The following is a 17,385-nucleotide window of genomic DNA, read 5'->3' on the forward strand; positions in this document are numbered from 1 at the left end:
AAATTTGACAGCTCTTAAGGACTTTGCCAAGATAGCCAGAATAATAGTGCATGGAATATCTTCATGGTTAATATCATTTTGCTATAAATCATTGATAGTAAAGATTCTCCTATTTAAACTAGTATAAGCTGCAAATTCACATTCATGGGCACACACAAACTGCAATGTTACAATACTGTAAAAGCTAATGAACAAATGGGAAACAAACAGTCAAACTCTGATGTAAAGAACTTCCACCTTTCCATTCTACCACTGTGCATTTTGACAGATCTAGTGAGGGTGCCATTGTCAAACTATTCATTAAATATCTTTGAAGCTCATTTCCTTCCTTCCTCTGATAAATTGTAAACTAAAGTTCTAAAACGTAAGTTCTTAAATCTCGGGGGACTATCTCAAGCACCCTATATATGCTTCCAGTCCATTCTTAATCCCTTACAGGGATTATTCTATACAAGGGCATAATCTTTTAAAAATCAAATGATCATGTCTTCCTTAAAAAAACTGTAAGGCTTCATATTGCATTTAGAATAAAACCCGCAATTCTTATTCCGATGTTTTATTTGGTTAATACATATAATCAGAATGTAAGCTCCTTAAGAGCAGGGACTTTGTCCTTTCCCAGTACGTAATCAGCATCTGGAGCAGTACCTCACAAGGAGATGACGTGAGTAAATGTCTCATGAATAAACATTATATGAATAAAAAGGAATTAAATACCTAGAGTTTCATATTTGTGGTACTAGAAGATTAAAACTCTATTAAAGGGTAAACTGATTTGCCTTTTTAGGTTGCTCTTCACAAAATTGTCACATAATAAAATTTTGGGAATGTTTTTATTGAAAGCTCTAAGGCTTCTTAGCTGTCATTACTATAAACTGCAACATTATTGGTGTGTTAATGTTTTTACTTGTCCCTCCTGTATGTCTTTGCTTTGACTAATAAGAACATATATAGTGACCACATTATAAAAAGCTGACTGCAAAGGAGTTGGCTTTGACACATTGGTCATTGTTTGCCTTTGTCACATTCACAGTCCTTACGCAAGTATTTATCAGGATGATTGATCTCAACTTGGCTGCCTCAGTGGTAATAGGTCCTAAAAGAAGGCACCTATTCCTAATGTCTCATAGTTTGTCTCTGTTGTCAACTGCTGCTTCCATAGTTGACATTGAATACTTATCTTCAGGCTAACTTTTGGTAGTATATCTTTGCTTCAATCGTAAACATTTGGCAAGAGCTTTTTGAAAACAAATGCTACTTTGTTTCTAAAATTTGAGATGTTAACTTTTTCAGGAAGCTCATAAAATGGTGAGAGAAGCAAATATCAAGCAGGCAACAGCAGAAAAACAGCTAAAAGAAGCACAAGGAAAAGTGAGTTTTTGCAGCTCTTAATAGTATAAAATAAATTTGTGATAACTGTTTTAAAGATACCTTAACATCTGTTGGATTTTGTTCTGATCGTAAAGTAGTGCTTGTTTTCAATTTGGAAACTACAGAAAAATAGAAGAAAATAGCTACTATGTAGGTATAATTAATAGTAAACATTTCATGTCCATTTATATGAGAACCAAATGATTTAAAACCTTGTAAATCACATGAATTATCCAAAGGATTATAGAATCACATTTTAATGTTAATACTTAGTTTTTAAATTCACTGAGAAAAGCCACCTAAATGTTATTAGATTTTACTGTTTTAGGAGTGAACTTCTACAACTAATCATAAACTATTATATTTTGAAGATTTTGAAAATTCACATAAATGTTAGATATTTTGGTAATTTTCACAGTTTCATTTGACGTTGTTAATAATAGATGAATCCAAACCATATGGAAACATCAAAAAACTTGATTTTAGTTTCTTTTTATTACTCCACAGGAAATACAAATTAAACTTACCTTTCATCTTTGAAAGTGTTTTGACCAGATTGCTAATATTTAGCTGCATATGTCATGAAACGTATTTAATGTATGTGACTATGTTGATTTCTTTCCAAGATTGATGTACTTCAAGCTGAAGTAGCTGCATTGAAGACACTTGTATTGTCCAGTTCTCCAACATCACCTACGCAGGAGCCTTTGCCAGGTGGAAAGACACCTTTTAAAAAGGGGCATACAAGAAATAAAAGCACAAGCAGTGCTATGAGTGGCAGTCATCAGGACCTCAGTGTGATACAGCCAATTGTAAAAGACTGCAAAGAGGTAACTCATCAAGGACTGTCCCCTCTGACTCTGTTGATACTTGTTAATTCTCATCACTGAGGTGTCAGTTATCATTTTTGCCAGCAAAATTTTTAGTACAAAATAATGCAGTATTAAGATGGGGGAGGCTTTATCTAGAGCTGGCTGCTTTCAGGGATTCTTCAGTTCCATTTTCTACCTGGCTGACCTTGGAGTACCTGCTGGAAACTTGGTAAGTTTCTTAATCTCAGTATTTCATTAAGGGAGGAAACTGTCATGTGTTGTCTAGAGGAGAGTGGGTGGCTTTAATGATCTGGCTAGTCAAAATTTATTGCTAGAGTGTGCTTACAAAGTATGGATATAAGAAATATGTGAAAATAAGATGATTTTCTTAAAGATCAATACATTGCTTTTATTTAAATTCATAGAGAAAGAATTTTATGTCAGCAAGGGAGTCCTAGAGTTAATTTAGATAATTAAGCAACAAAAAAATAGAAATAATGGTAGCCTTACAATGACATAAGGCTGGAAGACATTTTGCTAAGTGAAATTTCAAGTTATAGTAGAACAATTAGTGTCATTTTTGATCCCAAATTAGGTTTCACAGTTCAGCCAGTCTGTTATTCAGACGCTTACAACTATGTAAGGCTACCATTATCATGTATCCATAACAATTAAAAATTTAAAAACGAAATAATGGGCCGGGCATGGTGGCTCATGCCTGTAATCTCAGCACTTTGGGAGGCCAAGGCCGGAGGATCACCTGAGGTTGGGAGTTCGAGACCAACCTGACCAACATGGAGAAACCCCATCTGTACTAAAAATATAAAATTAGCTGGGCATGGTATCTCATGCTTATAATCCCAGCTACTCAGGAGGCTGAGGCAGGAGAATCCCTTGAACCTGGGAGGCGGAGGTTGCGGTCAGCTGAGATTGCACCATCACACTCCAGCCTGGGCAACAAGAGCGAAACTCTGTCTCAAAATCATAATAATAATAATAGTCTTATTTTAAAAGATATGTTACAAAGATAACTGAAATAATATATAAATATTTTGAGCTGTTTAGAGTAAAAATTTTTAATCATTGTATACTGTGAGAATGCATTTCTAAGAGGATTGATCAATAATTTATGAAGCTTTCCCATTTCTTCTTAGAAGCCATCTTTTACATTGTTAAATTCAAGTCCATCATTAATCTTGAAGAAATGTGTGTGCTTGTTAAATTTTTGTATGGAAGCCAGGAGTTTATTAAATGGAATAACCAATGTTAACCTGTTTTAATTGAATTGCATTTTGACGAATTATCAATAAAAAAGATGCTGGTAAGAGAGAAGTTCAATACTTGGTTAAATCTGAATGTAACCAAATCCAAAATTCACATTGGTTTCTGTTAAATATTTAAGAAACTTCTTTGTCCTAACTTTAATTCTAATTCTTTGGAATTTAGCAATTTTAATTGCCTGGTACAACTTGTATTTTTGGTGTTTCTTACTCAGTATGTGTAAGTAATTATGTATTTTCCCCCCTATTTACACTAACAAAATTATAAGTGTCTTCTCATGGAACATGGTAAAGATTCATTTTTAGTTTTTGAAATCCCTTAAAATGTGCATAGGCAGCATATAACTTCAAAATAATAACCTTTGCTCTTCGGGTATGTGTTATATTCTGATGTTTCATGAAAAACTTGTCAAAAAGTCTTACTAGGCAAAGGAATTACATAAATTTGACCTGTGTAAGTCTTAGAAAAATATGTAACAATCTGGAAGAAAATTAAGCATGTCCGTGTTTTTGTAGAAAATATGATGGGGCACTCAGTTATGACATTAGCAACATGTCTTCTGTAAACATTTAAAATACACATGCATGCATGCAGACATACATGCCCAGTGCAAGGCTTTGGGATCAAGCCACTTAGATTTGAATTCGGACTTTACTGCTTTCTTGCTATGCAATCTCCGGCAAATTACAAATGGCAATCATAATATCTGTCTTGCACAGTTGTGAGGATTAAATGTTTGTAAAGTGCTTACGGTGGTTCCTGGCAGAGTCAGCTCTTAATAAATGGTTTAAATTACAGCCTTTAAACTAGAATCTTTCCTTAGAATACCACTTACCTGCTTTGGGGTTTATGTCCTTTTTCTTTTCTTTTTTTCTTTTTATAAATTTGCATCTTTCTTTTTTTTTATTATTATTATTGTTATACTTTTAAGTTTTAGGGTACATGTGCACAATGTGCAGGTTAGTTACATATGTATACATGTGCCATGCTGGTGCACTGCACCCACTAACTCGTCATCTAGCATTAGGTATATCTCCCAATGCTATCCCTCCCCCCTCCCCCCACCCCACAACAGTCCCCAGAGTGTGATGTTCCCCTTCCTGTGTCCATGTGTTCTCATTGTTCAATTCCCACCTATGAGTGAAAATATGCGGTGTTTGGTTTTTTGTTCTTGCGATAGTTTACTGAGAATGATGATTTCCAGTTTCATCCATGTCCCTACAAAGGACATGAACTCATCATTTTTTATGGCTGCATAGTATTCCATGGTGTATATGTGCCACATTTTCTTAATCCAGTCTATCATTGTTGGACATTTGGGTTGGTTCCACGTCTTTGCTATTGTGAATAATGCCGCAATAAACATACGTGTGCGTGTGTCTTTATAGCAGCATGATTTATAGTCCTTTGGGTATATACCCAGTAATGGGATGGCTGGGTCAAATGGTATTTCTAGTTCTAGGTCCCTGAGGAATCGCCACACTGACTTCCACAATGGTTGAACTAGTTTACAGTCCCACCAACAGTGTAAAAGTGTTCCTATTTCTCCACATCCTCTCCAGCACCTGTTGTTTCCTGACTTTTTAATGATTGCCATTCTAACTGGTGTGAGATGGTATCTCATTGTGGTTTTGATTTGCATTTCTCTGATGGCCAGTGATGATGAGCATTTTTTCATGTGTTTTTTGGCTGCATAAATGTCTTCTTTTGAGAAGTGTCTGTTCATATCCTTCGCCCACTTTTTGATGGGGTTGTTTGTTTTTTTCTTGTAAATTTGTTTGAGTTCATTGTAGATTCTGGATATTAGCCCTTTGTCAGATGAGTAGGTTGCAAAAATTTTCTCCCATTTTGTAGGTTGCCTATTCACTCTGATGGTAGTTTCTTTTGCTGTGCAGAAGCTCTTTAGTTTAATTAGATCCCATTTGTCAATTTTGGCTTTTGTTGCCATTGCTTTTGGTGTTTTAGACATGAAGTCCTTGCCCATGCCTATGTCCTGAATGGTATTGCCTAGGTTTTCTTCTAGGGTTTTTATGGTTTTAGGTCTGACATGTAAGTCTTTAATCCATCTTGAATTGATTTTTGTATAAGGTATAAGGAAGGGATCCAGTTTCAGCTTTCTACATATGGCTAGCCAGTTTTCCCAGCACCATTTATTAAATAGGGAATAAATTTGCATCTTTCTTAAGAAAGAGTAACAGACTTAGGTCATTAGTGTGTGCTCATATAAATCAATATATGTTGGGAACAAACACATTTGAGAAGTTAATATTAAACAGACTGTTAAATTGGAGATGTGACATCTCTTATTAGAGCCAGGAGGTAAGTGAATTAGGAACAAAGATTAAAGAGTCTTACTTAGAAGATAAATGGAATTGAGGAAGTGTCCTTTTTCTCAGTAACTTTACAAAGAAAATGCATTTGAAAATGTAAGTATTGCTTATATGCTAATATTATTTATCCTGTTGCTTTTGCTTTGATTCAAGGAATTTATGAATTGGGCTGAAAAAAATATTCACATGGAGATTGCCCTTATACACCTTAAAAGGAAGTCTGTAGGAAGGCTTGGCTACACTCAGCTCTATGTTACATTTTTGTAGACTACTCGCACATCTGATTGAGCTATCCTAGAGGCAGTCTGTAGCTGTAGTCAGTGCATCATTTATGGTGTATCCAGTGCCTCTGGACAAGAGCAGCTTAGAGCTGTAGGATGGGGGAGACTGCTCTAGTTTGGGTGGCTGATGTCAGTGCAACTTTGTATTTCAGCAGATGCTATTGAGCTGGACTGAGGGAATCTGAGAATCTGTAGGGAAGAATACTTGGGGAAAATTTATTAGGGAGGTGAGAAAGAGAGGGACAGCTGGAGGAGTGAATAGGAAGGCAGGTGCCAGCAGTGGATAATTATTGATGCCTAAGATGGTAGTTACTGGATGCCAAAAATATGTCAAAAATATCTAAATAAATGTTGTATTTTAAGGTAGTTTAGAAGGCTTTACATATTCTTTTTTTTTTAATCCTGTTGGTTATGCAATAACATTTTGACAATTCTTTTTGGAATGCCTTCAAGTTATAGTAGAACAATTAGTGTCATTTTTGATCCCAAACTAGGTTTCACAGTTCAGCCAGTCTCAGTTTATTCAGACACTATAATTAATTAGGTTCCAAATTACCTTTTTATTGTTTTCAGAAAAGACTTGTCATCATTTATTATATTCTGAATAGTGTGCCACCTGTGTCTTAAGAGGAACTCCAGCATTTTTGGTGGGGATGGGAGAAGGAGCTCAGAGTGAGGATAATAGTAGTGTTATTGAACATGGTAGTGAATGATGCTTGGAAAAAGGCTAATTGGTTATTTGAGAGTCATTTTTTAAAAAGGAAAACTGCTACCAGGTATTATGCTACCAGGTATTATTTGAGAGTCATTTTTTAAAAAGGAAAACTGCTACCAGGTATTGAACCACCAAGAGTGGTTCAATTTATTATTTTAAATCAAGAGCTTTTTTTCAGTGATGTTTAAATTAGTTTTGGTTTTGTAAAGCGGTTTTTATGTTTATACGTTTTAAAACATGTTTTTGTGTTTTCCTTTGGTTTGTTAGGCTGACTTATCCTTGTATAATGAATTCCGATTGTGGAAGGATGAGCCCACAATGGACAGGACGTGTCCTTTCTTAGACAAAATCTACCAGGAAGATATCTTTCCATGTTTAACATTCTCAAAAAGTGAGGTAATTTTTTTTCATTTTAGTAGGAATTCATTATAGTTGTTTCTGTACTTCTTTTAAACTAAATCATATTACATATTTTAATATCTCTTACATAAATAAGTTATTATAAAATGTCATGTTTTACTATTTTTGCCATTCTGTACTAGAATTATGGTAATTTCTTGGCATTCAGTTACTGAACATCTTTTCTTATATGAGCAGAGGATCATTCACACTCAAATGTGTACTGCATTGGTGTCAGGTATTAAATAGGTATGGGGGATAGGACTTATTTCTTGATTTGCAGTCCAAGGTTCAGTGTAAGGGAAGTTCTCTACACACTCTGTTAAAGGCATTTGTTGTGTCTATCTGTACATGATTTAAAAATCTAATTTTTTATCTTTAAAACAGGAAAAGTAATGCCTTCTTTGCCTGTGCCACAGGATTGTTAAAAGGATAAAATAAAGTGGATTAAGTAGATGCAAAAACCTTAGAAAAATAAGGCAGTATAAAAATTTTAAGCTCTAATTTTAATTTGTTCTTACATGTGAAAGGTTTGTCTACAAATATCCTGTCAATTAAAGTATAAGAAATTTAATCCTAAGAGTTTTATGTTAAGTCTTTCAAGCATTAATTATAACGTTGCTTACCAGGAGAAGTTAAGATGAACATTTTTCACACTTTTGGTATGAATATATCTTGTTCATTGTGGCTCTGTATCTGGTTTCAGGTAGGCCATTCAGTATTAGTAACCTTGCCAGACTAAAGAGGTTTTCCTGTTTCATCTAGTGTTAGTTGCTACCATCTTCATCTGGGCATTTAATATTTGATAATTCAGCTAATTCTTTTGTAGACTCACTCTTGTGCACATAAATACAAATTCAGAAAATATGCAGCTAATTAATATATATTGCTGTGGTATAAATGACCAATGTTTAAAAATATTGTATATATTTAGCAGAATAAAGCTTTAGGATATTCATTTTGAAGTGGCATTAACTGTGGATATTAATCGTGGGTAAGGAGTGAACAGAGGCTGGAATTGATGCCTTGAATCCTCGTCCAGATAATGAGGAAAGTTATTTTACCATAAGTGAATTGCCTTTCATAACAGTGTTTGGATTATAAAATAAATCAAACCAAAATTACCTGATTTCTTCCTTTTTCATTTGCTAAAGCCAAGCTAGTGGAACTTGGGAGAAGAATAATTTATAAAATTCATTTACTGTAGAATACAATTCTGATATTTTTCTGCCAGTATAGCATCTAGTACTTTTTCTTTTTTTTTAAGTTGGCTTCAGCTGTTCTGGAGGCTGTGGAAAACAATACTCTAAGCATTGAACCAGTGGGATTACAACCTATCCGGTTTGTGAAAGCTTCTGCAGTTGAATGCGGAGGACCAAAGTAGGTTTTTACGTGCATGAACTGTGAAAGTGACTGAGTTTTTGAAATGTTATGGGTTGCAGTTATTTAGTTTTTCTGGTTTTAAATGTAGTTATATTTCCCTCAGATTTCTCTTAAGCGTCTGTGTAGCCCAAAGACAAATTCCTGAGACAGTGTGGAATATAGTATTTCAGATTTAGCATTAAAGGAGAGCCCTTTTAATTATAGGTTGGTGCAAAAGTAATCGTGCTTGTTGCCATTGAAAGTAATGGCAACAAGCACACAATTACTTTTGCACCAACCCAATACAATAATATACATATATGATAGAGATCCAGGTAAACTAGAGATAGAAACCTGAGTTTTGTTTTTGTTTTTGTTTTTAACCTCATATTGTGACCTATTAGTGGATTGTGAAATCAGTTTAGTGGGTCATAAGTAGAATTTTTTTTATTACACGTATATGTATAGCCATGTGTCCTGGGTTTCTGTATAAAAGACTTCTCTCTGAGGGTGACCATCAAAAATAGTTTGGGAAGGTACTGAGTTAGACTAAGTCTTATCGATCATGAAAACTGTGTACCAAGAAGACTTGATGAGATCTCTCTTTTCATATTGTGTTTATAAAGGATTCTCACTTTAATAAATAATCAGTTTTGTCTTTCATATGTGAGTCTTACTTGAGAATTACAAATCTTCAGAGATAAGACTCCCACATTTCATAGCAGGGCAGACTTGTTTTCCATCCAGTCTTATAAGGAGGAATGACTGAAACCAACAGTGCTTAAAACATCTGGCAAAGATGAAAGGTTTTGCCTAAAACCGTGGCATAATTGTGTCTTGGCTTCTGTTTAAAAAATGACTTGGAAAGCTTTTGAGAAAGATGCTTATTAAGTGCTTAGAGCCAGATCAATATAGGGGACTGGAAAGACTGAGAGAGCTCATAGAAAGCATAACTGACTGCTGTCAGGGTTATTTTGAAGCCAGAAGAGGAAAAGACTGGTTGAGATGAACTAATAGGTCTGTGTTAAAGCTGTTGCAGGAATTGTGTGCTTCTTTCTATTCCCTGTTACGCACGTTACGGTCTCAGCAAGATTACAGAATGTTGTTGTTTAGGTGACCATTTGTTGGAGGGTTCCTAGTCACATGTTTGCTCTGTGAGCCACACGTCCACCTCGCTCCCTCAAGCCACACGTGTAGCACGGTGGCCTCTGAATTTTAGGGAAAGAATTTACATTCTTAAATTCTACAAATACCCAAGTATTTTTGTTCTGATCCTTCCACCCCAAATATGGAGAGTTAAATTTAATCATAGCAGTTTTCTTATTTTTAAGGTCTGTGTCATGCCTCATTTTAAATATAGCATATAACTGTTTTTATTGTAGAATTTAAAATTTTTGCTTGCATTATATATCACACATATATGTGCAGATATCATCAAATGATAACAAATGGGGATATCAAATTAAAGTGGATTTATAGTATCTTTAGTAAAATAATTATAGTTTAGATTTAGAGAACAGTTTACAAAGTTTAAGGATATTGTGCTTGTGGGAATGGGGCCAGAAACCAAGGTGATGCATATCATGTGGAAAAAACTAAAGGAAGATACTGTCTTCCTTTATGAAATGTGAAGTGTGGCTCTGGCCGTGGTTCTTGTGAGCTAGAGTGTGAAGATAATGACTAAGTGAGTGGCACAGCACTGTAGGAATTTTGAGGAAGACAAGATCATTCAAACTATGATTAGGTACTCTTCTTGAAGGAAGAGAGATTTGGTTTAAGTTTTTTTTTTAATTTTATTATTATTATTATACTTTAAGTTTTAAGGTACATGTGCACAACGTGCAGGTTTGTTACATATGTATACATGTGCCATGTTGGTGTGCTGCACCCATTAACTCGTCATTTAGCATTAGGTATATCTCCTAATGCTATCCCTCCCCCCTCCTCCCACCCCACAACAGTCCCCGGTGTGTGATGTTCCCCTTCCTGTGTCCATGTGTTCTCATTGTTCAGTTCCCACCTATGAGTGAGAATGTGTGGTGTTTGGTTTTTTTGTCCTTGCGATAGTTTGCTGAGAATGACGGTTTCCAGCTTCATCCATGTCCCTACAAAGGACATGAACTCATCATTTTTTATGGCTACATAGTATTCCATGGTGTATATGTGCCACATTTTCTTAATCCAGTCTATCATTGTTGGACATTTGGGTTGGTTCCACGTCTTTGCTATTGTGTATAGTGCCACAATAAACATACGTGTGCATGTGTCTTTATAGCAGCATGATTTATAATCCTTTGGGTATATACCCAGTAGTGGGATGGCTGGGTCAAATGGTATTTCTAGTTCTACATCCCTGAGGAATCGCCACACTGACTTCCACAATGGTTGAACTAGTTTACAGTCCCACCAACAGTGTAAAAGTGTTCCTATTTCTCTACATCCTCTCCAGCACCTGTTGTTTCCTGACTTTTTAATGATTGCCATTCTAACTGGTGTGAGATGGTATCTCATTGTGGTTTTGATTTGCATTTCTCTGATGGCCAGTGATGATGAGCATTTTTTCATGTGTGTTTTGGCTACATAAATGTCTTCTTTTGACAAGTGTCTGTTCATATCCTTTACCCACTTTTTGATGGGGTTGTTTTTTTCTTGTAAATTTGTTTGAGTTCATTGTAGATTCTGGATATTAGCCCTTTGTCAGATGAGTAGATTGCAAAAATTTTCTCCCATTCTGTAGGTTGCCTGTTCACTCTGATGGTCCATGGTTTCTTTTGTTGTGCAGAAGCTCTTTAGTTTAATTAGATCCCATTTGTCAATTTTGGCTTTTGTTGCCATTGCTTTTGGTGTTTTAGACATGAAGTCCTTGCCCATGCCTATGTCCTGAATGGTATTGCCTAGGTTTTCTTCTAGGGTTTTTATAGTTTTAGGTCTAACATGTAAGTCTTTAATCCATCTTGAATTAATTTTTGTATAAGGTATAAGGAAGGGATCCAGTTTCAGCTTTCTACATATGGCTAGCCAGTTTTCCCAGCACCATTTATTAAATAGGGAATCCTTTCCCCATTGCTTGTTTTTGTCAGGTTTGTCAAAGATCAGATAGTTGTAGATATGCGGCATTATTTCTGAGGGCTCTGTTCTGTTCCATTGATCTATATCTCTTGTTTTGGTACCAGTACCATGCTGTTTTGTTTACTGTAGCCTTGTAGTATAGTTTGAAGTCAGGTAGCGTGATGCCTCCAGCTTTGTTCTTTTGGCTTAGGATTGACTTGGCAATGTAGGCTCTTTTTTGGTTCCATATGAACTTTAAAGTAGTTTTTTCCAATTCTGTGAAGAAAGTCGTTGGTAGCTTGATGGGGATGGCATTGAATCTATAAATTACCTTGGGCAGTATGGCCATTTTCACAATATTGATTCTTCCTACCCATGAGCATGGAATGTTCTTCCATTTGTTTGTATCCTCTTTTATTTCATTGAGCAGTGGTTTGTAGTTCTCCTTGAAGAGGTCCTTCACATCCCTTGTAAGTTGGATTCCTAGGTATTTTATTCTCTTTGAAGCAGTTGTGAATGGGAGTTTACTCATGATTTGGCTCTCTGTTTGTCTGTTATTGGTGTATAAGAATGCTTCTGATTTTTGCACATTTATTTTGTATCCTGAGACTTTGCTGAAGTTGCTTATCAGCTTAAGGAGATTTTGGGCTGAGACGATGGGGTTTTCTATGTGTACAATCATGTCATCTGCAAACAGGGACAATTTGACTTCCTCTTTTCCTAATTGAATACCCTTTATTCCCTTCTCCTGCCTGATTGCCCTGGCCAGAACTTCCAACACTATGTTGAATAGGAGTGGTGAGAGAGGGCATCCCTGTCTTGTGCCAGTTTTCAAAGGGAATGCTTCCAGTTTTTGTCCATTCAGTATGATATTGGCTGTGGGTTTGTCATAGATAGCTCTTATTATTTTGAAATACGTCCCATCAATACCTAATTTATTGAGAGTTTTTAGCATGAAGGGTTGTTGAATTTTGTCAGAGGCCTTTTCTGCATCTATTGAGATAATCATGTGGTTTTTGTCTTTGGTTCTGTTTATATGCTGGATTACATTTATTGATTTTCTTATGTTGAACCAGCCTTGCATCCCAGGGATGAAGCCCACTTGATCATGGTGGATAAGCTTTTTGATGTGTTGCTGGATTCGGTTTGCCAGTATTTTATTGAGGATTTTTGCATCAATGTTCATCAAGGATATTGGTCTAAAATTCTCTTTTTTTGTTATGTCTCTGCCCGGCTTTGGTATCAGGATGATGCTGGCCTCATAAAATGAGTTAGGGAGGATTCCCTCTTTTTCTATTTATTGGAATAGTTTCAGAAGGAATGGTACCAGCTCCTCCTTGTACCTCTGGTAGAATTCGGCTGTGAATCCATCTGGTCCTGGACTTTTTTTGGTTGGTAAGCTATTAATTATTGCCTCAATTTCAGATCCTGTTATTGGTCTATTCAGAGATTCAACTTCTTCCTGGTTTAGTCTTGGGAGAGTGTATGTGTCGAGGAATTTATCCATTTCTTCTAGATTTTCTAGTTTATTTGCGTAGAGATGTTTATAGTATTCTCTGATGGTAGTTTGTATTTCTGTGGGAGCAGTGGTGATATCCCCTTTATCATTTTTTATTGCATCTATTTGATTCTTCTCTCTTTTCTTCTTTATTAGTCTTGCTAGCGGTCTATCAGTTTTGTTGATCTTTTCGAAAAACCAGCTCCTGGATTCATTGATTTTTTTGAAGGGTTTTTTGCGTCTCTATTTCCTTCAGTTCTGCTCTGATCTTAGTTATTTCTTGCCTTCTGCTAGCTTTTGAATGTGTTTGTTCTTGCTTCTCTAGTTCTTTTTTTTTTTTTTTTTTAGTATTTATTGATCATTCTTGGGTGTTTCTCGGAGTGGGGATGTGGCAGTGTCATAGGATAATAGTGGAGAGATGGTCAGCAGGTAAACACGTGAACAAAGGTCTCTGGTTTTCCTAGGCAGAGGTCCCTGTGGCCTTCCGCAGTGTTTGTGTCCCTGGGTACTTGAGATTAGGGAGTGGTGATGACTCTTAATGAGCATGCTGCCTTTAAGCATCTGTTTAACAAAGCACATCTTGCACTGCCCTTAATCCATTTAACCCTGAGTTGACACAGCACATGTTTCAGAGAGCACGGGGTTGAGGGTAAGGTTATAGATTAACAGCATCCCAAGGCAGAAGAATTTTTCTGAGTACAGAACAAAATGGAGTCTCCTATGTCTACTTCTTTCTAGACAGACACAGTAACAATCTGATCTCTCTTTCTTTTCCCCACATTTCCCCCTTTTCTTTTCAACAAAACCGCCATCGTCATCATGGCCTGTTCTCGACGGTCGCTGTCTCTTTGGAGCTGTTGGGTACACCTCCCAGACGGGGCGGCCGGGCAGAGGCGCTCCTCACTTCCCAGACTGGGAGGCCGGGCAGAGGCACTCCTCACATCCCAGACGATGGGCGGCCAGGCAGAGGCGCTCCTCACCTCCCAGACGGGGCAGCCGGGCAGAGGCGCTCCTCACCTCCCAGACGGGGCGGCAGGGCAGAGGCGCTCCCCACCTCCCCGACGGGGTGGCCGGGAAGAGGCGCCCCTCACCTCCCAGACGGGGCGGCCGGGCAGAGGCGCTCCTCACATCCCAGACAGGGCGGCCGGGCAGAGGCGCTCCTCACTTCCCAGACGATGGGCGGCCGGGCAGAGGCGCTCCTCACCTCCCAGACAGGGTGGCTGGGCAGAGACGCTCCTCACCTCTCAGATGGGGCGGCCGGACAGAGGCGCTCGCTTCCTAGATGGGGTGGCCGGGCAGAGGCGCTCCTTACCTCCCAGACGAAGGGTGGCCGGGCAGAGGTGCTCCTCACATCCCAGACGATGGGCGGCCGGGCAGAGGCGCTCCTCACTTCCCAGACGGGGCGGCCGGGCAGAGGCGCTCACTTCCCAGATGGGGCGGCCGGGCAGAGGCGCTCCTCACCTCCCAGATGATGGGCAGCCGGGCAGAGTCGCTCCTCACCTCCCAGACGGGGCGGCCGTGCGGAGGCGCTCCTCACCTCCCAGACGGGTCGGCCCGGCAGATCTCTAGTTCTTTCAATTGTGATGTTAGGGTGTCAATTTTAGATCTTTCCTGCTTTCTCTTGTGGGCATTTAGTGCTATAAATTTCCCTCTACACACTGCTTTGAATGTGTCCCAGAAATTCTGGTATGTTGTGTCTTTGTTCTCGTTGGTTTCAAAGAACATCTTTATTTCTGCCTTCATTTTGTTATGTACCCAGTAGTCATTCAGGAGCAGGTAGTTCAGTTTCCATGTAGTTGAGCAGTTGTGAGTGAGTTTCTTAATCCTGAGTTCTAGTTTGATTGCACTGTGGTCTGAGAGACAGTTTGTTATAATTTCTGTTCTTTTACATTGGCTGAGGAGTGCTTTACTTCCAACTATGTGGTCAACTTTGGAATAGGTGTGGTGTGGTGTGCTGAAAAGAATGTATATTCTGTTGATTTGGGGTGGAGAGTTCTGTAGATGTCTATTAGGTCCGCTTGGTGCAGAGCTGAGTTCAATTCCTGGATATCTTTGTTAACTTTCTGTCTCGTTGATCTGTGTTGACACAGTGGGGTTGTTGACAGTGGGGTGTTAAATGTTGACAGTGGGGTGTTAAAGTCTCCCATTATTATTGTTTGGGAGTCTAAGTCTCTTTGTAGGTCACTAAGGACTTGCTTTATGAATCTGGGTGCTCCTGTATTGGGTGCGTATATATTTAGGATAGTTAGTTCTTCTTGTTGAATTGATCCCTTTACCATTATGTAATGGTCTTGTCTCTTTTGATCTTTGTTGGTTTAAAGTCTGTTTTATCCGAGACTAGGATTACAACCCCTGCCTTTTTTTGTTTTCCATTTGCTTGGTAGATCTTCCTCCATCCCTTTATTTTGCGCCTATGTGTGTCTCTGCACATGAGATGGGTTTCCTGAATACAGCACACTGATGGGTCTTGACTCTTTATCCAATTTGCCAGTCAGTGTCTTTTAATTGGAGCATTTAGCCCATTTACATTTAAGGTTAATATTGTTATGTGTGAATTTGATCCTGTCATTATGATGTTAGCTGGTTATTTTGCTCATTAGTTGATGCAGTTTCTTCCTAGCTTTGATGGTCTTTACAATTTGGCATGTTTTTGTAGCGGCTGGTACCGGTTGTTCCTTTCCATGTTTAGTGCTTCCTTCAGGAGCTCTTTTAGGGCAGGCCTGATGGTGACAAAATCTCTCAGCATTTGCTTGTCTGTAAAGTATTTTATTTCTCCTTCACTTATGAAGCTTAGTTTGGCTGGATATGAAATTCTGGGTTGAAAATTCTTTTCTTTAAGAATGTTGAATATTGGCCCTCACTCTCTTCTGGCTTGTAGAGTTTCTGCCGAGAGATCAGCTGTTAGTCTGATGGGCTTCCCTTTGTGAGTAACCCGACCTTTCTGTCTGGCTGCCCTTAACATTTTTTCCTTTATTTCAACTTTGGTGAATCTGACAATTATGTGTCTTGGAGTTGCTCTTCTCGAGGAGTATCTTTGTAGCGTTCTCTGTATTTCCTGAATTTGAATGTTGGCCTGCCTTGCTAGATAGGGGAAGTTCTCCTGGATAATATCCTGCAGAGTGTTTTCCAACTTGGTTCCATTCTCCCCGTCGCTTTCAGGTACACCAATCAGACATAGATTTGGTCTTTTCACATAGTCCCATATTTCTTGCAGGCTTTGTTCGTTTCTTTTTATTCTTTTTTCTCTAAACTTCTCTTCACACTTCATTTCATTCATTTTGTCTTCCATCACTGATACCCTTTCTTCCAGTTGATTGCATCGATTACTGAGGCTTGTGCATTCGTCACGTAGTTCTCATGCCATGGTTTTCAGCTCCATCAGGTCCTTTAAGGATTTCTCTGCATTGGTTATTCTAGTTATCCATTTGTCTAATTTTTTTTCAAGGTTTTTAACTTCTTTGCCATTGGTTCGAACTTCCTCCTTTAGCTCAGAGAGTTTGATCTTCTGAAGCCTTTCTCTCTCAACTCGTCAAAGTCATTCTCCATCCAGGTTTGTTCCGTTGCTGGTGAGGAGCTGCGTTCCTTTGGAGGAGGAGCGGCGCTCTGATTTTTAGAGTTTCCGGTTTTTCTGCTCTGTTTTTTCCCCATCTTTGTGGTTTTATCTACCTTTGGTCTTTGATGATGGTGACGTACAGATGGGTTTTTGGTGCAGATGTCCTTTCTGTTTGTTAGTTTTCCTTCTAACAGTCAGGACCCTCAGCTGCAGGTCTGTTGGAGTTTACTGGAGGTCCACTCCAGACCCTGTTTGCCTAGGTATCAGCAGTGGTGGCTGCAGAACAGCGGATATTGCTGAACCGCAAATGCTGCTGCCTGATCGTTCCTCTGGAAGTTTTGTCTCAGAGGAGTACCCGGCAGTGTGAGGTGTCAGTCCGCCACTACTTGGGGGGTGCCTCCCAGTTAGGCTACTCGGGGGTCAGGGAGCCACTTGAAGAGGCAGTCTGCCTGTTCTCAGATCTCAAGCTGCGTGCTGGGAGAACCACTGCTCTCTTCAAAGCTTAGCTGGAAATGCAGAAATCACCCGTCTTCTGTGTGGCTTACGCTGGGAGCTCTAGACTGGAGCTGTTCCTATTCGGCCATCTTGGCTCTACCCTCCAGAAATAAAAACTGGTTTAGGTTTTTGAAGCATAAGGGTAATTTGGATAAAGAGCAGTACATAACAACTGAAGGCCTAGAAACAAATCAAAGTGTGTTCAAAGGATGGTCAGTGTATGGAGAGGAAAGGGAAGAT

At 38.4% G+C, this 17,385-nt stretch overlaps 1 protein-coding gene across 5 annotated transcripts in view; it reads left to right on the top strand.

The window, feature by feature from the left end:
- The window catches only part of RAB3IP (RAB3A interacting protein), a 78,273-nt gene that overhangs the window by 48,672 nt on the left and 12,216 nt on the right, over nt 1-17,385 (top strand). For all 5 annotated transcript variants that reach the window (XM_034936219.3, XM_003808731.4, XM_055095899.1 and 2 more), the window contains 4 exons: nt 1,294-1,371; nt 1,998-2,201; nt 7,058-7,186; nt 8,457-8,569. In XM_034936219.3, the coding sequence (XP_034792110.2) occupies nt 1,294-1,371; nt 1,998-2,201; nt 7,058-7,186; nt 8,457-8,569 (524 nt within the window). The remainder of the gene's footprint in view (nt 1-1,293; nt 1,372-1,997; nt 2,202-7,057; nt 7,187-8,456; nt 8,570-17,385) is intronic.

Source organism: Pan paniscus, chromosome 10, assembly GCF_029289425.2.
Source record: "Pan paniscus chromosome 10, NHGRI_mPanPan1-v2.0_pri, whole genome shotgun sequence".
NCBI lineage: Eukaryota > Metazoa > Chordata > Mammalia > Primates > Hominidae > Pan > Pan paniscus.